Source organism: Cavia porcellus, unplaced genomic scaffold (assembly GCF_034190915.1).
Source record: "Cavia porcellus strain 051 isolate PalLab524CR breed Dunkin Hartley unplaced genomic scaffold, mCavPor4.1 scaffold_4, whole genome shotgun sequence".
Lineage (NCBI taxonomy): Eukaryota > Metazoa > Chordata > Mammalia > Rodentia > Caviidae > Cavia > Cavia porcellus.
In genome coordinates, this window is record NW_026947487.1 from 64,969,570 (window position 1) to 64,989,107 (window position 19,538).

General features: G+C 42.2%; 2 protein-coding genes across 5 annotated transcripts in view; one reads left to right on the forward strand and one right to left on the reverse strand.

Moving 5' to 3' along the window:
* The window catches only part of Cfap299 (cilia and flagella associated protein 299), a 635,152-nt gene that overhangs the window by 295,069 nt on the left and 320,545 nt on the right, over window positions 1-19,538 (reverse strand). The gene's annotated exons all lie outside the window — the stretch shown is intronic.
* On the forward strand, window positions 1,589-10,571 carry LOC134475726 (uncharacterized). The gene is made up of 2 exons (XM_063247207.1): window positions 1,589-2,142; window positions 7,532-10,571. Exon 2 carries the CDS (start codon window positions 7,599-7,601, stop codon window positions 9,471-9,473), a length of 1,875 nt encoding a protein of 624 aa, XP_063103277.1. The 5' UTR covers window positions 1,589-2,142; window positions 7,532-7,598; the 3' UTR covers window positions 9,474-10,571.

Below are 19,538 nucleotides of genomic sequence, written 5' to 3' on the forward strand. Positions count from 1 at the left end.
GAACATATGAAGAACTGAAAAAAAATCAGGCCCCTTCCAAATTCAGACACAATCCAAAAATGGGCATCTGAGATGAATCCATACTTCTCAAATGGCAAAATACAAATGGCAAGTAAACACATGAAAAAATGTTCAGCGTCATTGGTTACCCAAGAAATCCAAATTAAAACAGCAGTGAGATTCTATCTCACTACAGAAAAGAATGGCTGTCATCAAGAAATCAACCAATAATGAATAGTGGTAGAGGTTTGGGGAAAAAGGAACTCTTTTCCACTGGTGGTAGGAATGTAGACTGTTATAACCACTGTGAAAATCAGTGTGTAAATTCCTCAAAAACTAGGTTTGAAGGTCCCATTCAATCCAGGCATTCCCCTTCTAGGTATTTTCACAGAACAACTGAAAACATCATACCACAGTGATACATGAGCATCCATATTTTTAGCAGCACAGTTTCTAATAGCTAAATCTTGGAAACAACCCAAATGTACATCAACCTTAGAATGGATAGAAAAAATGTGATATTTTTATACAGTAGGGTACTATTTAAAAAAGTAAACATGAGATTTTTATAAGTAAATGGGTGCAACTTGAGAATATACACACAAGTGAAATAAATCAGGCTAGCATGTGTAAATGTTGTATTGTTGCCCTCATATAAAAAACTGAAAGGGTAAATAGAAACCAAAATATAAAATAGATACTCTGAAAGTAAAAGGGAAAGAAGCTACTCAAAAAGGAAATAACAATTGGAATGAGGGAAAGGAGAATCAAAAGAATGAAAGATTTTATATTTCTAGATTTATATCTAGACATCTATACAAATAGATAATTATACTTTTTCTTGTCTATATCTTTTAATTTGAGAAACTACTTTGAAGACAGTAATATGTAGTATAATAACTATTGTTAATCTCCTATTATGTTGTTTTGAAATTCTGTATCATTTTTGTTGGTTTTCTTCATTTTAAAATTCAGGAATATAAATATCTCAGAAATTTTAGCCATGGATATAGCTCCGTAGCATAAACACCTGACTAGCAAATTCAAGGTCTCAAGTTCAGTCCCTGGTATGGAAAAAAAGAAATAAATTTTATTGTATTTCAAATCCAATCACAATTAGAAATACAAAGCTCATTGGGAACTCATTTATGCTGCTACTAAGAAGCATGAAGAACTGTAGTAGTATGAGTTGAATACAAATATCAATCTGTGTACCTATGTGGGAGAGAATGTATTGGGAGATGTGAGATATTTTGTAGTTTCATCAAATAAGTAGTATTTTATGGGGGGCATGCTTCATTTTCCCACTGTATTCTACATGCCAAGCCTTCCCTTCCCACTACCGTCACCACATCGGTTCATAGAATAGTAGCTTTACTCCCTGTTGTCTGTAAGATAGATTTGTTATAGAAGAGGAGGGAGAATTTGACAAAATCTGTAGACCATGTGAAGAAATGGGTGCTTAATGAAAGAAAATTCACAACCTATAAATTGACATCTTTGACAGAATGTTGAATGATGTATTGATAAAGCCCAGGGAAATTTTCTGTCAAAGGACTTCAAGGCTCTGGGGTGTTGGGAGCTCGACCGAGTGATATGAGGCCTGTGGTGAGGAGTGAAGCCTGAGCTAGATTGCCCCTCCCGTCGACCGAGTGATATGAGGCCTGTGGTGAGGAGTGAAGCCTGAGCTAGATTACCCCTCCCATCGAGTATGCCAAGATGGCGCCCATTTCCTGCTCCCTAGCTAGTAAACAACACGCCCTGTAAGCTAGTCTGCCCAGCAACAGCTGACGCTGGCCAATCAGCTCGTCTTGCCTACTTTGATGTGATTGGTCGATGTGTCCATATATATGCTGACACCACCCCTGGGGCGAGAACACACACCAAGGAGAGGGACTGCTGAGAGAAGCACACAAGGAGCCGTAGGGAACGGACCAGAGGAGGCTTCCCTCAGGCGGGATCCGAGATCCCGGGACAGGGCGTACGGAGAGAGAAAATAAATCAGAGGCTATCCGCCGACTACTCGTGTCGTGTGTTTTTTCCTGCCGGCCGGGATCGACACCGACATTTGGTGGCCCGTACGGGGAACTGATCACCCCCGAGGCGAGGCGGACGACGCTCCAGTATTGCTCTGCAGGACAGGTGAGTAGGGGATAAACCTGGGCTCTGGGTGGCGCGCACCTACAGGGCTTTTTAGACTCCCCTCAAGCTCACGTGTATGTGGCAGGTTAGCCTCACACGGTGAGAACGGACTCCTCAGTGACAGGCATGGGCAACTTACCCACTAAGAGTTCCAAGTCACTGGTAAGAGCGGTGAAAGACCTGCTCAAGATTTCAGGTATATCAATGAGCTCCAAGACACTTACGGAGTTTCTCCAACAAGTAGATGAGGCGGCACCCTGGTTCCTGCCGACGGGGCACTTGTCCCTACCTTGCTGGGAGAAATTAGGTAAGGATTTAGAAAGAGCAGAAGAGGAGCGCCGACTCCCACTTTCGGTTCGGCCGCTCTGGGAGATGATTCATTCATGCCTCAAAGGGGAGAGGAATGGGGCTAAGGATAGCGCAGATGGGCTCTCTCAGGCCCGCCGAGCTTTTGAAGGGGCCCGTTCGGAGTCCTCCCGAGAGGGGTCCGTCGCAGGGAGCGTGCGGAGGCGCTCGCGAGAGCGAGGCAAGAGAGAGGTACCCCCTGCCTCGGATTCCTCGGGCTCAGATACCTCGGAAGGCGAGGACAATGAGGCAAGTGACCCCCCTAATCCCTTTGCAGCTTTACGTAGAGACCTAGTCAAGATGCAGACAGACCTAGAGAAGGGAAGGAAACTCCTGAGCACTCCCCAACGGAAAGCCGTAGAGCCTTCCGCGCCACCCTGGGAGGTCCCAAACACCGGTTCCTGTGGTGAGATGGCGGCCTGGGGCCATCCTCCGTCACCCCCCCCATGGAGGGAGTGGCCTGGACCGTTGTCACATGTAGGGCCACCATCTTGTCTGCCTGGCGACCCGCCATCTTGTGCCCCAAAGACTGGTCGGCCATGTTACAAAGAGATACAATTTTGTGATAGGGAGGGACAGACATCTCATGGGGAGGCACCACCCTGTGAAAAAATGCCAAGGTCCCAGGGAAGGTATTTTCGTAGATGGACATTTAGAATGGAACAGATTCCTCAAGGGGCGAATGAGTATGAACAATGTGGGCTTTATCCGGTGCTCCTAGCGCAAGGCCAAGGACCCAATTACTGGGAACCACTGGAGATCAAGCAAATTAAGGAGCTTAAAAATGCGGTTGCCACATTTGGCCCTACTGCTCCTTACACTATAACTATGTTGGAGAATTTGTCTGCCGGTGGCTTTCTGACGCCCAGTGATTGGACCCAACTGGCTAAAGCCTGCCTGGCCCCCGGGGCTTTTCTGGATTGGCGCGCCTGGTATACTGAGTTTGCCGCCGAACAGGCTGAAAAAAATGCGGCTAGGGGCCATAGGGGGCAAAATGAGGATATGCTTATGGGTAAGGGTCAGTACGCTCAAGATCAAACTAGATTCCCTCCAAATGTGTATGAACAGATACATAACATAGGCATCCGCGCCTGGAAGCAGGTAAACAACACAGGGGTGGCCTCACAATGCCTCTCTAAAATTGTTCAGGGCAACACAGAACCTTTTGTGGATTTTGTGGCCAGAATGCAGGAGGCAGCTGACAGACTCTTTTCAGATCCGAGTGCTGCTGCTCCTCTTATTAAACAGTTAATCTTCGAACAGTGCACCAAGGACTGCAGGGCAGCCATAGCACCCCATAAAGGTAAAAACATAGAGGCGTGGATTAAAATTTGTAGAGAAATAGGGGGGCCATTATCCAACTCAGGCGTGGCTGCCCTTTTAGCCGCCGCCTTACAACAGACAGGGCCTCAGAAGACCAATCACCCTGGTAAGCCCAGGGGATGTTTCCAGTGTGGGGATCCCAGCCATATAAGGAAAAACTGCCCCAAGACCGGACAGGGGGAGTTTATATCCAAGAGACAGGAATCAGACAGACGAACGGGAACCTGCGAAAGGTGCGGTAAAGGTTCTCACAAAGCAAAAGATTGCAGATCTATTTTTGATGCCCAGGGGAACCGTATTAGTGGCAGGGAGACTACGGAGCCAAAAAACGGCCAGAGGGGGCCCTCCTTACGGACGGGCCCCCACTCCCTAGACAGGACAACACAAGATGGCACCCCCCCACAGGGGCCACCCCCGGGCCAGCAGGCGTGGACCTCTGTGTCGCCTCCAGACTCCTATTAACACCCGATATGGGCGTTCAGGTGGTTGAAACCACCTCCAAAGGACCACTACCCGACAAGCTAGTTGGTTTAGTGATTGGACAGTCCTCCACAGCCCTCCGGGGCCTTACCGTGATCCCTGGAGTTGTAGACCCAGATTATTTAGGAAACATCAAAATCATGGTACAATCTCATATAGGGACCATAGTAATTGATGAAGGGGATAAGATAGCACAACTTTTACTGTTCCCCAGTCTCCATGAGAGACCCCGGTCCGGTCAACGGGTTAGAGGGGGTCAGGGACTTGGCTCCTCTAAGGAAATTTTTGAAGGGCTTCATATGACTCTTGATAAAAGGCCCATGCTATCGCTCAGGATTAACGGAAAAAAGATAACAGGACTCCTAGATACAGGGGCAGACCGTTCCATCGTCTCCAAGAAAGACTGGCCCCCTAGTTGGCCTACCAACACAGCTGACAACACACTCCAAGGATTGGGGATAGTGGCTGCCCCCCAGGTTAGTGCCGTGACCCTGCCTTGGGGTGATGAGGAAGGTCACCGAGGACATTTTCAACCTTTTGTCTTGCAGCTGCCAGTATCCTTGTGGGGAAGAGACGTTCTCACCCAGATGGATGTCACTCTTACATCCACCTGCTCTCCCCAAGCCAAAGGGATACTCAAAAATCAGGGATATGTCCCCGGCAAGGGCCTGGGCGCAGCCCTGCAGGGCCGGACATCCCCCGTACCTGTAGAAAAAAGGGAAGGTAGACACGGGTTGGGTTTTTCCTAGGGGTCACTGAGAAACTTCTCCTGCCCGCTCCAATTAAGATCACCTGGAAATCTCAAAATCCAGTTTGGGTGCCTCAGTGGCCCTTACCCAAGGAGAAGCTTTTAGCATTAACTGAGATAGTCAAAACCCAGTTTCAGGCGGGACACGTAAAGCCGTCAACCTCCCCTTGGAATACCCCTGTCTTTGTTATCAGGAAGAAATCAGGCAAGTGGAGGCTGCTCCATGATCTGAGGGCTGTCAACTCACAGATGCAGCCCCTGGGGGCGATCCAGAGGGGACTACCAGCCCTCTCAGCCATCCCTCGGTCCTGGCCAGTTTATGCCATAGATCTTAGAGACTGTTTTTTCTCAATCCCCCTGCATCCAGAGGACACCCACAGATTCGCCTTTACCCTACCCACCATTAACCAAGAGAGTCCTGATCAGAGATACGAGTGGGTTACATTACCCCAGGGTATGGCCAACAGTCCCACCATGTGTCAGATGTATCTTGATTTTCTACTGGCCCCCTTGCGTGAAGCCTTCCCCAGAATTAGATGTATTCATTACATGGATGATTTGCTAATCAGTGCAAAAGATGTGACTGAGTTGGAGGATATGCTTGGCCAATTGGTCAGGGCCCTGAGAAAGGCAAATTTACATATTGCCCCTGACAAGATTCAGGGAGGAGACATAGTGACCTACCTGGGCACCAAAGTCTCCCCCACATCGATTTCTCCACAAAAGGTAACCATCAGAACAGATAGCCTAAGGACCTTGAATGACATGCAAAAGCTACTGGGAGATATAAACTGGATCAGACCTTATTTACACATCCCTAACTCGGACTTAAAGCCCCTGTTCGACCTCCTGAAAGGAGACCCGGATATTGCCTCCCCCAGGGAGTTCACCCCGGAAGCCAGAGTTGCTCTGAGAAAGATAGAGGAAGCCCTAAGTACAGCTGCATTGCGGAGAATTGACTCAGAACAGCCTTTTGAGGTCTGCTTGTTGCAGACCGTTTCTCAACCTACGGCAGTGATTTGGCAAAAGGGACCACTTTTGTGGGTGCACCCTAAGGTCTCACCTGCCAAGATTATCGAACATTATCCGGAAACGGTCGCTTCCCTGGCCTTGGAGGCACATGGCAGGGCTATCCAACATTTTGGCTCTGCACCCCATGCTATTCGGGTACCTTATACCGCTTCTCAAATAAAAATCCTGACTGCTTGTATAGATACGTGGGCCATCCTGAGATGTGTTTTTCTTGGGGAGATAGACAACCAGTTCCCCAGGGACCCCATACTACAGTTTGTTACTCAACATCCGGTGATATTTCCAAAAATCACCGCGTCCACACCACTTACTCCTGCAACAACGATCTATACGGACGGGTCAAAAACCGGGATAGGGGCTTATGTGGTCTCAGGTATGCCTCCGATCAGCATACAATTTGAACCAGATCAACCACAGGTGGTAGAGTTACAAATTGTACAAACCGTCCTCGAGAAGTTCCCAGGGGCCCTTAATATTGTTTCTGATTCAAAATACGTTGTTAATGCCATGCAGGTCCTTGAGACTGCGGGCCCGATTAAGCCAACCTCCAAAGTGACTAATTTGTTTTTGTCTATCCAGACTCTGCTGATAAATAGACACAACAAAATATACATCACTCACATAAGAGCACATACGCGCCTGCCAGGGCCCATGGTACAGGGCAATGCGGCAGCTGACGTGGCCACTCGCCCGTTGTGGATACTCAATATGTTATCTTCAATAGAACAAGCCCGTCTGTTTCATGACAGATTTCATGTCAACGCCAGGACGTTAGCCAACCAGTACCACATTTCCAGGGCTGACGCGCGGGACATCGTACGGTTATGCGGCTCTTGCGCCACATACACACCCGTCGTATCAACGGGAGTTAACCCCAGGGGATTGATTCCTGGCGACACTTGGCAAATGGATGTCACACATATGATAGAATTCGGATCTCTTAAATATGTTCATGTCTCTACGGACACCTGCTCTCATATTATATTTGCGACTGCTGAAACTGGCGAAAAGGTGTCTCATGTAATCAATCATTGCCTGACAGCTTGGGCCGCATGGGACAAACCAAAAATATTAAAAACTGATAATGGACCAGCTTATACAAGCAGAGCCTTTAATGAGTTCTGTGAAAAAATGGGGGTACAGTTAAAACATGGCATCCCATACAATCCCCAAGGTCAAGGAATTATTGAAAGGGCTCATAGGAGCCTTAAAGATATTCTACAAAAACAAAAAGGGGGAATAAGTCAGGGCCTGCCCCCAAAGGCACGGCTCTCCATGGCACTGTTCACATACAATTTTCTGAACCTGAATAACAACAATCACTCCCCGGCCATGGAACATTGTAATCCATCTCCTGGCAATAGGGGATGGGTGAAATGGAAAGATGTCCTGACGGGACAATGGATGGGCCCGGATCCAGTAGTTAGCTGGAACCGAGGTGCGGTTTGTGTTTTCCCGCAGGAACCAGGACGAGAACCATTGTGGGTCCCAGAACGGCTGACGCGTGTGGCGAATCCAACGAAACATAATGCAGGAGACACTCCAAAACTCAACGGCAGCGGACAGCCTAATCAAGATCGGTCCGACCAGGATATTGCTGCTCGACCGAGGAATACCGTATGACTTATGGGACACAGTAATGATTATGCTCTCGATAGTAATTGGCTCTCTTTTAGGGTACGGTGCAGCCAGAGTGGCTAGGCCACGCCGCCTTCCGGCAGCCCCCTTCCTTCTGGTTTTGATGCTCACCACCACTACTGAAATAGGAGCAGACTTGGTGTGGGCAGCGATACATCATCCGCCAGCGCTAGCCGCTATCTCCACCACAGCCCCCTCTCTCCCAAAGTTGTATGCAAAAAACTGCTCCGCCAGATTGCCTTGCATACCAGATATACCGTTAACCATCAGACCCATACGTTTTGACCTTCCCATCACCAATGACGTGGTCATTTTTTCCACTAATAGTAACCCCTCGTGTCACCGGGGATCCTGCGTTAGCTTCCTGCCCCTCCTTGTAAAATGGTACAATACCTCCCTGACGGTGAGGTTGTCTGTCCCATCCCTGCATTCGCCTGGATGTTTTAAAGCTGGCACACTTAGCGGCGGAGTCATCACTTTTAACTCAACCTGCAAACCCCGAGCAGCCATGCACACCCGTCCCGATTTCCCCACATGCCCATACCGTGTGTCCCCAAGCCGAAAAAGACAGATGGTGGACCTGTCACAACTTTCATGGCAGCCCTGTACTGTCGACGGCGTGGGAGTGACTCATCTAAACATGTCTTGGTGGTCCCGGTTCTCTCCTCCATCCGGTAGTAACAACATATTCGCGTTGACCTGGTGGGAGTCCTACCTGAGAGTGAACAACAAGTGGGCAATAAGCTTCCCCTTCCCCCTTAATGAAAATTGGTTGTGCCTCTCCACCGGAGCCTGCATGGACTTAAGACCCATGCTCGCTATTAACGCTTCTGCCTCTAATGGAACCACCAATGTCACCCTTAATTCTGAGGCTGCATGCGTAAAACCGCCCTACTTATGGGTATTCTCTGCTGACATCTCCTTTAAGTGCAGTAACCAACCATGCTTTACAGGGAACTGCTGGAATGGGTCTTTCCCGTATGCTATGTTGGCTCTTCGACCCCCACTGATGTGGGTTCCCTTTAACGAATCTGTTTGGGTTCATCCCGTCTATCAGCAGGACCAACTACCCATGCTCAGACGTAAGAGAGATTTTGGGATCACAGCGGCCCTGACAGCACTGTTCGTGACTCTGACTGCGACGGCTGTGACGGCTGCCGTTGCTCTGACCCAGTCTACGCTGACGGCTCAGGCCTTTACCAATCTTACGGACACCACCTCCCTGGCGCTGAGGGAGCAACAAGAAGTCAACCTCCTCCAGCACAACGCCATAATGGCGTTACAGCAGCAGATCGACCTAATCGCTCAGGAAGTCCAGGGACTCTGGGAGGTGGCTAACAATTTATGTGACGCCAGATGGGCATTCACCCAGTTGTGCGTTACCCCCATCCAGGTCAACCGTTCGGCTTACAGGCAATTTCAGGATTATGTTCTCACCACCTATAATTCTTCCTTTTGGAACGCTAGCGTGCGCCTGGATATGACTATCCGGCAGCTAGATCAGATAGAGGTGCCTATACTTACAGCCTCCTTTTTTGATGATGTCCTAAGCCAGATAGGCTCCTTCTTCAAACCTTCGTCACTTCTTGCGTATGGGATCATTCTTGCTCTTGTGATTGTCACTCTCGTGACTCTTAGGTGCCTGCGGTCGATAAGGGCGACCCAAAAGACACATATGACATTGATGATGTTGCTGGCCCAGAGTCAAGGGGATTCCACACCTAGCGTTTTCTGGGCTCAGGCTAGAAAGGCACGGCTCCTTTAACCAGTACGTGGCTGCCCTCGCCATTATTCTTACGGATGTTCTAGTATTATTACGTACGTCTCCTTCCCCGTCGCGGCTGCGAACTTAGACTAGAAGGACCCCACGCTTAAGGCGTGTTCCCATTGATAATTAGAAAATAGTAATTAGTGATTGTAGTGAACGGGGATTATGGTTGGTAATTAGTGATTACGCGGTTCCTCAAATGTCACTCGGCTGACCCCTCCGTGTCTCCCCCAAGATATAAGCTTTAAGAGTTGAGTGGGCAAGCCAACGACGGGTAAGACGGGAGAAGCTCTCCTGATCAACCTAAGACAGGCTCTACTCCGAGGGTCCTCTAGGGAGTGAGAGTTATGGCATTGAGATGCGAGACCAAGGGTACTGCAGTGCCATCCGCCTCGAGGGTTGAGGGGAAGGCAGGAATGAATGTCTATATGCATCCAGGTTCGGTTCACAAAAGCCTGGCCCCGCGAAAAAATGAACCACTCACCTTGAGCATGGTCCTGGCGCAAGGATATGTACGAGACAAGGTGATGCACAGCAGGGTATAGACCTCTACATTCTCTCATGCCTCGGCCTGCGAAATAGGCCCACTCCCAGACACCTCACATGGACCCACAGACCACACTATCTTAATAAATAAAGAAGGGGGAGATGTTGGGAGCTCGACCGAGTGATATGAGGCCTGTGGTGAGGAGTGAAGCCTGAGCTAGATTGCCCCTCCCGTCGACCGAGTGATATGAGGCCTGTGGTGAGGAGTGAAGCCTGAGCTAGATTACCCCTCCCATCGAGTATGCCAAGATGGCGCCCATTTCCTGCTCCCTAGCTAGTAAACAACACGCCCTGTAAGCTAGTCTGCCCAGCAACAGCTGACGCTGGCCAATCAGCTCGTCTTGCCTACTTTGATGTGATTGGTCGATGTGTCCATATATATGCTGACACCACCCCTGGGGCGAGAACACACACCAAGGAGAGGGACTGCTGAGAGAAGCACACAAGGAGCCGTAGGGAACGGACCAGAGGAGGCTTCCCTCAGGCGGGATCCGAGATCCCGGGACAGGGCGTACGGAGAGAGAAAATAAATCAGAGGCTATCCGCCGACTACTCGTGTCGTGTGTTTTTTCCTGCCGGCCGGGATCGACACCGACACTGGGGATTGGCACCAGTCTGTTCAGCATGTACATTAGCTATTGGGATACCAACACTTGCAGGTATTACCTAATGGCTGGCTTCAGGAGGTAAAAGAAAGATTTAATATGTGTGATGACATAAACCAGAACAGAAGGATCCAGTGGATGACAATGGTAATGAGAAAGTAAAAAATTAAATCTTAGGATAGGCCTGACATCCTGCCTTTGGTAAAAAAATAAGACTGGGAGATGTGTTCTACTAAAAGCAGTGAAAATGTAATGTTTGAAAGAAGGACTTGTTTTCTGTCTCCATTCCTGTCTACGTGATGGACATAAAAGTAATACTGTTGCAAACAATAAATGTGAGATAAATACACAGAATACATACAGTGAACAGGAAATAGCATTAATTTTTAACTACTGTGTGTATCAATATGTAATGCAGAGGATAACTGATATCTACTAAATATCTTTTTATAATTCTACAGCAAATTATCAAAATGAAAAAGTATCTTTTTGTAATTCTATGGCAAACTGTCAGAAGTAGAATGTTCCATAGGACACATTACTTTGCTTCCAGTTATTAAACTTGTGTCACTTTTAAGCATATATAATATTGTCAACATCTCAAATCCTTTGATGAAAAATTGGGTACAATTTTGAAATAGAAATACAGGCTTTGAAGTGAGTGATTTGCTTTAACCTGGGCAACAACACTTGATATCCTTGGGCATTAGTTTTCTCATTTGTAAAAAGGAAAAAGTAAAAGTAGGTGGATCATAGGTTGTTGGGAAATTTTTAAGATAAAATGGCACCCATCTTAGCACAAATATATTCCATAGAAAGTGTTAGAAAAGCTTTTGATATACTTAATAGTTTGCATTTATCATACAAATAAAACAATTCAAACTGAGAAACAACTGAAAATACCTTTGGGAATACCTTGTGTATCTTCATGAAATGTTCTGGTTTGAAACAAAAAGAAAAAACAAATGAGTGAAAGGATATAATTTTATATACACTGATTTTATGTACTTAAGCTTTCATTATGTTTAAAATAGGCAGTAATAATGATTTATTCCAATGCTGAAGGCTCACTGCAGTTTATTTATAAAAGATTCATAAGTTACACATGACAATCTACATATTCACTCATTATACCTATTATGATTAAGAACCTATTTTGTGCAAAATATTGGACTTGATGTTTTTATTTTTATTTTGAAAAGAATAAAACCTAATGAGGAAAAAATGGGATCAATCAAAACAAAAGGATAGACATAGTACATAATTTAAAACCACAATTTAAGGTAATCTACAATGGTTACCATGATGTCCCTTGTTATCTTCAATAGAATTGCCCATATCATCAGGTACAATAAAATTGAACATAGGAGTACAGAACAGAATCAATTAAAACAAAACATTGGAGACATTATCAGACTTCAAAAGAGGGTAATAGTCAAACCAGAGTGGGTATCATAGTGAATCTTATTGTCTTCAGAATAGTTGCCTATACTATCAAACTTGATACTTTCAAGCATAACAGATTCGAATAAAATTAGTTAAGACAAGATAACAATTGAACAAGACAGATTCAAATAAAATCAGTCAACAAAGGATAGTGAAAGCAACATAAAGTTTCAATTAAGTTAATAGGAAATTTAAAAATGGTTACCATAGCATATCCTGCTATCTTTGGAATAGCTGTCTATGCTCTCAAATCTAGTACAAGTAGACAAATTGGAACAGAATATAACCAAACTAAACAGAGAGATGAAAAAATATGTGTTTCAAATCATGATACAAGATTACCAATGTCCTCTGCCTTCCCTGTTTAGACAATTCCTCCCCTTTCACTTTCCCAGAGTGCATTGTACACTTTGTATCCCACTAACTCTTTTCGTTTTTAGATTAGGGAGGCAACCTTCTATTTACCTAAGTGGTTCTGAAATTTTTACCCCTGAGCTTAGTCTCAGAATTGTATCCATTTACCTATAAGAGCCTCAAGGTTTTCCTTCCTTATAGCTGAATAGTTCTCCACTGTATTATAGTGTTCTGTCTTTCCAACCAATCTGCAGCTGAAGGGTGAGCTACCCCCACTTTTTTCTGGTTCCCTGTCATGCAGAGCATTATTTTTTCATCTTTGACTTTCAGTCTATAAGCCCCATTTTGGATTGAATGTGTTTCTTGTATCAAGAATATTGATAGACCTTGTCTCCTGATCCACTCTGCTAGTATTTCTTTTGAGTGGTGAATTGAGGCCATATATATTAGTGATCATTCCACTGTCTACCCCTTTCAGTGAGCTCCCTCTATCACTGTTCCTGAAACCAACATCATTTTTTTTCTCTTTCTAGAATGTCTTTCAGTATGTTTTGTAGGGTTGGTTTGGTGGTCATGAATTCTTTCAGTTGTTCTTTGCCATGGAAGTATCTTTTTTCTCCATTAATTTTGAGAGAGTTTTTCAGGGTACATCAGTCTGGGTTGGAAGTTATTTTCTTTCAGGGCTTGGAATACTTTGTTTCAAGCTCTTTTTGATTTGATGATTTGCATTGAGAGGTCTGTTGTAATTCTGATGGATTTTCCTTTATAGTGATCTATTTCTTTTCTATGACAGCTTTTAATATTCTGTTCTTGCGATGAATTTCTGGGATCTTCATTATTATATGTCTGGGTGTAGATCTATTTTGGTTACAGCTGGCTGGAGTTCTGTATGCCTCATGTATCTGGATAACATTTCATTTTCCTATGCTTGGGACATTTTCTTTAATTATTTTTGTAAATAGCCTTTGTATTTCATTTGTGTTTATGCCTGCTTCTTCACTCACATCTTTTTATTCTTAAATTATTAAATCCTCTTGTCATCTTCTAGCCTTTATATTGTTTCTTTTTGGTTCTTTGTTATTTTTAAGAGATCTTTCCTTTTGTGATCACACATTGCAAACCTGTCTTCAAGGTTTGATAATCTATCCTTACTGTCTTTCAAGAATTTTTGCCAGCTTTCAATGGAATTTTAATTTCCTGGTAGTCTCTTCAAATTTGTTTCATGTATTCTAGATTTCTTTTATATTCTTCACTGAAAGCTTCTCTCCTTTTTCTATGCCCTTCCATTCTTCCATCTGTGTCTTCTTGAGAAGTACTTAGGATTTCTTCCATTGTATTCTTATATCTTTCTTTACTTGTATTCGCTTTTCTGTTTTTAGGTCTTTTATAATGTCACAATGATAATTCTTTATGTCAGATGCTGCTTTTTCAGACATCACAGCTATGCAACTCCCGTCTCTTCAGTGTTTACGTCCCGGGCCAGTACTGTTTGTGTTGGGGGCTGGAGATTTCCTTTTGTTTCTTCCTCTTTTCATGTTTCTGGTTTCCTCCAGATGAGTGGACAATGGTTGTCCCTGGCACTTCGTGTACTGGTTATAATTACTCTGAAGCATACTGGCTAGCTGGGGGTAGCTCACCCTTCAGCTGTCCTCTCCAGTCTGCTGATGACCACTGAAGTACAAGCAGGAATGGGGCAGCTGGCCTTTCCTTTCTTAGCTGGTCAAACTCTGGGAGTCTTCATCATGTCAGTATGTGCCATGTGAAGAGGGCTGGTTAGGTGTAGTTTCAGGGAGACCTGGTCCTTTGCTATTGGCTCTGGGTTTACCCTACCTGACTCCAAAATGCCATTTGGCCCCTCTCCCACTCCTGCAGGAGGACTGATTTCTGCGCAGTCACTGCAAGCCAGTACAGATCTCTGAGCCAGATCTCCGAGCTGAGTGCTGCTCTCTGCTCTGCTTCTTCCTCTCCATGGCTGCTTTCTTTCATTAAGGCCCTCAGACTCACCAACCCCCAACTTCACTATGACCACACATCTCTAGATTCCAGCAGCATTTCATGCACCATGGGACCAGCTCCAGTGAGAGTCTGGCTACAGACTTTCTTTTCTTTTTTTTTCTTTTTTCCTTTCCCTTTCATTTCTTCCTGGGTAAAGAGAATCCATCTCCCTCTGTCTGGTCTTCTCCAGGATGTTTTATTCTGGCTTCTGAGCTGTTTCTCTCAGAGATGCTCCTTATTTTGCTGCTTACTGATCCACCATGTTCTGGAACCCCCTGTACTTGAAGTTTTTAACAAATAAAGTAAAACAAAAATATACCTGAAATACATGAATATTTTAAGGACCTGAGGGATTCCTATACTATAAAAGAAATAATATGGGCTTCATGCTATTTTTTCTCATAGTTGAGCAAGAAGGAAATCAAGAACCTCTAAAGAATAAATCTACTTAAAAGATATTATATAATATCCCAAACTAACCTTGATATATTTGGAGTAATGTAGAATGTAGTAACAATTTTTATTTAAAAGAAAGACTAAGATAAAAGAGGACATAACAAAACAAGTTAGAACAGAACAGTTTAAGCAACATAGTGTTTCACCACAAGACAATCTGACAGAACAGTAGCTACCATGGTGTCTCTTTCCTTGAAATAATTGTGTATACCTTCATATACTATAGTATCAAACATAAAAAGACAGTGTAAAACCATTCAAGAGAATGAAAGTATTACATGGTATTCAGAATCAACTAACAGAAAATGAACAAAAGTTACTATATCATCCCCTTGTCCTTAAAATATTACGCTTATACTATCACACATAATAAAATCCAATAAGATACAACATGATAAAACCAACGGAAAAAGAATTTTAACAAATACATTTTCAGTCATATGTTGTATACAGATATTGAAAGTGGTCTGATTCAGATTAAAATGCAATACATACATTTCTGAATCTTTCATACTAGCACATTACAAAATATTATTCACCTGAATCATACAAGAAACCAGTTAGTATACTAGTTTTTTCCACCCAAGCTTTAATATACCTTTCCTTTTTCTACGTTCTGAAGTTTTTGATAAACAGAATGTTAAGTAAAATTTTATATTTTATGTCTCAGAATTGGGTTAAAGACTTGATAATGAAAGATAAAGTTGAAATATGTCTCTACATTCTAAAGAGATGCTAGAAAACAAACTTTACTGAGAAGATAGACAAATTCTTTCCTCTGTCAAACTATTTTTCCTTTTACCAGCCATCTAAGAGAACATTACAGATCATTGTGAAAACATACTAAGGAAAATTTGTAGGAGTAAAAAGAACCCCTCCTCTCTTTTCCCATGGATTGGGAAGTTAGCTGAAATGGTGCATTAAAATTTAGCCGGTAGACTGGTCAGTACATCACTATTCCATTTTGCAGGATAAGAAATTAATTCTGGTAGGTCCAGCCATCAAGCAAAAGATTTGATGACATTCTTTTACTCTTACCTATTCAAGTAGCTCACTGGCACAAAGGAAATCAAACACAGGATGTGCGAGTCTTTATTCTAAATTTAGTTTAATTTTATTTTATTTAATCTTAATTTAAGATATTCTTAAATATCTAAGTGGAAGGTACAATCTTACACTTAGATGGTTAAGATGCTTAAAATTTGCACAATGTCAAATAATTATATATAGTTTGTGGATATTTTCTTTATCTGACATTTTGTGCAGCTAGGAGAGAAGCTGAACTGAAGTGGCTAAGAGCTTAATCAAAGATTGCATCTCCTATATTAGGACATTGTGAAGTGGGTATTCCCATTAGAATGGTGGCATATTAGAATGGTGGCATATGAGGAAGATTGTCTTATGGACATCATTCATAATCAAATAAATTGCTTGAAATTGATGATGAATATAATATCAATAATCATTTAAGATTATTCTCCTTTTTCCTTTCATCATTTCTCTTTTACCAACATAACAAACAGATGTAGAAAATAAGTTTTAAGGAAAAAAATAGATCAAAACTTTTTTTCTAAATGCAAAGTTAGAATTTAATAATTGCAAATCAGAGTAAAGATTTGATGTATAGTAAAATGGACATTTAAAATCTGAAAGTACATTTAAATTACCATTGAAAAAGAGAAAAAGAGTCCGTAATCCTCCAGATTTCAAAAGTTACTGCACATTTATGTTAATTAAAATATTATGGTACCTAAATAAAGACAGAAATCTGGATCAGTGTAATCCAGATACACACTCACACTTATTTGGTCAAATGATTTTGTACATCAAAGGATATCAACAAAGAGAATGGAATAAGAAAAAAAATCTTTATAAAACACCTCTCTGATAAAGGATTTTTTATTATAACAGAGATTGAATCTAGGACCTGCACACTGTGATACATCCCTCACTCTTTTTCTTTTCTTTATTTGACAGTGTCTGCCTAAATTGCTAAACTGCTTAGGCTGAGTCTGAACTTGTGATCCTCCTGCCTTAGCTTCCCAGAGTCTTAAGATTACAGACACACATCCTCATATCTAATTGTCATAAGGATTAATATCCAGAATATATCAACTAATTCCTGTAACTGAACAACAACATCAAACACAACTTGTCTTAGTTACTTTTTACCTGTCACTAAAACAAAGTACCTGATGCCCCAAGTTGGGAAAGGAAAGGTTTATTTCTTACAGTTTTTGGAGATTTCCATCCACACTCAGTTGGCTCCAAGGCATGGTGGCATAGTGGAGTCTCAGTTCATGGTGGCTGCAAATAGCAAGGTGAAAACCGGCAAGAGAGAGAGACACACCTTTTTTCCTGCCATTACATTGTATGTTGCTCCACCCCTAGGTGAGTGTAGCACTGACACCATCAATCAAAGTGCTAGACAATGAACCAATCACAAATGAATAATGCAAATGTATGAGGTCTAGGGGCCACCGACATAAACCATGACACAACCCAACTGAAATAGAAAAAAAGACTTAAGTGGACATTTCTACAAAGAAGAAACAGAAAAGGACATGAAAGGATGTTGAATATCATCAATCATTAAGAAAATATAAATCAGAACCAAATCAAAACCACTTCATACCAGTCCATGCTTCATTTTTGATAGGATAGATACTATAAAAAAAAACTACCTCCAAAACAAAACAAAATAAAGCAAAACAAAAAAAAATAGAAATTAATGAGGGTTGGTGAGGATATAGAGAAACCAGAACCCAGTGCATTATTTGTGAAAATACAAATAGTGCAATCATGATGAAAAAAATGATAATTACTAAAAAAGTTAAAAACACAATTATCACATGATACAACAGTTCCACTTCTGGGTATACACCCCCCAAAAATTGAAAGTAGGAATTCAGATATTTTTCCAGTCAATAAATAAATGTGATACTTTATATATATACACATATATATGTGTATGCATAAGTTATTCAGCCTTTAAAAAGAATGAAAAGCTGCTATATACAATACAGTTCTATAATATGGATGAAATTTAAAGACATTATTCTAAACAGATAACCACAAAAGGACACACATTTTTTCATTTCACTAGCATGAAGTGTCCAGAACACATACCAGCAGAAATTAGAATGGTGGCTCAAAGGGGATGTGGCTAATTATTGAGAAATTAGAAATTGCTGGTCTTGATTTGTGGTTCTGATTTATATTTCCTTAATGACTGGTGATGCTCAACATCCTTTCATGTCGTTATTGACCTTAATATAGTTAGGTAACACAGTACATTCATGCTACTTTGCAATTAATGTCATCATCCTTCCATTTAATATTAATATTATCACTTTTCCATGTAATATTAATTGCAAAACAGCATGAATGTACAGTGTTACCAAACTATATATTTAAATTGTCTAAAATGGCAAGTTGTATGTTAAACTTTCCAGAATAACACCAAATTTGGTGAATGATTATACTCATGACTGAATAATCCTTATTCAAAACCATTCATTAATTCATAATACTTAATACAGTTAAAAAATCATTATAAAACTGATTAGCATGCAAAGAAAAATATAAACTATTTCTTAAAAGAAAATTAAAATATTGTAACAGAACAGTAAAAATCCTTGTACAAGTAAATTTTAAGCTATAAAATAATAAGAGAAATAATACGCATAAAAATACCAGAATATGATTATAGTTAGTAGAAGAGATAAATTATTTCCAGGCAGGGTAGATAATTCTTCATGAGGCTGTAGAACTTTAGTTACCTAAGAATAGCAAAATTTTGTTTGTAGGATTTAAGCATGAGGGAAAAATCACTTAGCAAGGGCATGGCCTCTGGAAAGGATAGCTTATATATATATAGAACAAAGGTAGTAAGTCTGTTTGTTGTAGAATAACATCAGCTATGCTAATGTTCTCATTTCACTGGGGTCTTAACACCCTCCTAGACTAAAGCCCAATTAATATTCTTGATCTCAAAACTCAGCCTGATCCTTCTGTTCTGTGCCCTAACCCATCCTCTCCATCAATGGGAGATGTGAGTGAAGCCAGGAAATCCACATCTGGGGTCCTCTTACGAGGACAAGACCAAGTTTCTTTTGCTTTCTCTACCTTTGGATTGGTTTAGGGATTGTCTCAAAACAATATCCTTTGACAGCATGGTAAAAGGCTTCTTCACTTGCCATTCTATTTACCTCGCAGGATGATTCCAAAGCCAGCTCACACCCTTCTGAGCACTAGCCTTACTCCCTCTCCTGAGGTCTCCACCCCTTTCTCCCATTTTTACTCCATTTCAGCAATTCTCTAAAGCCACAAGGAAAGCCTACTCTTGCACATCTCAGATAAAATAAATTACTTCCTTAATCTCACTTCATAAATCAGTAGGAATACCAGATCATGCATCATAGGAAAAAATGCACAACTAGGATTTTTAGGAATGAACCTTAATTATACTAAATAGAAGTTGAAGGGATTTAGAAAACTCCTTAAACCTTACTTCAGATTTTTACTATAAAAGTCTTATATGGAAGTTCAGAATATTGATATTTCCTTCTTCATTTTTCCCTTATCTTCCACAGAATCATCTTTGTCAAACAGGCAGGCAGTTGGGTGTCTCATACACTCACAGGCAGAAAATAAGTGT

Bases quoted from the DNA above. Each gene is read 5' to 3' on its own strand.
- LOC134475726 (XM_063247207.1), top strand. From the start codon at position 7,599: ATGCAGGAGACACTCCAAAACTCAACGGCAGCGGACAGCCTAATCAAG.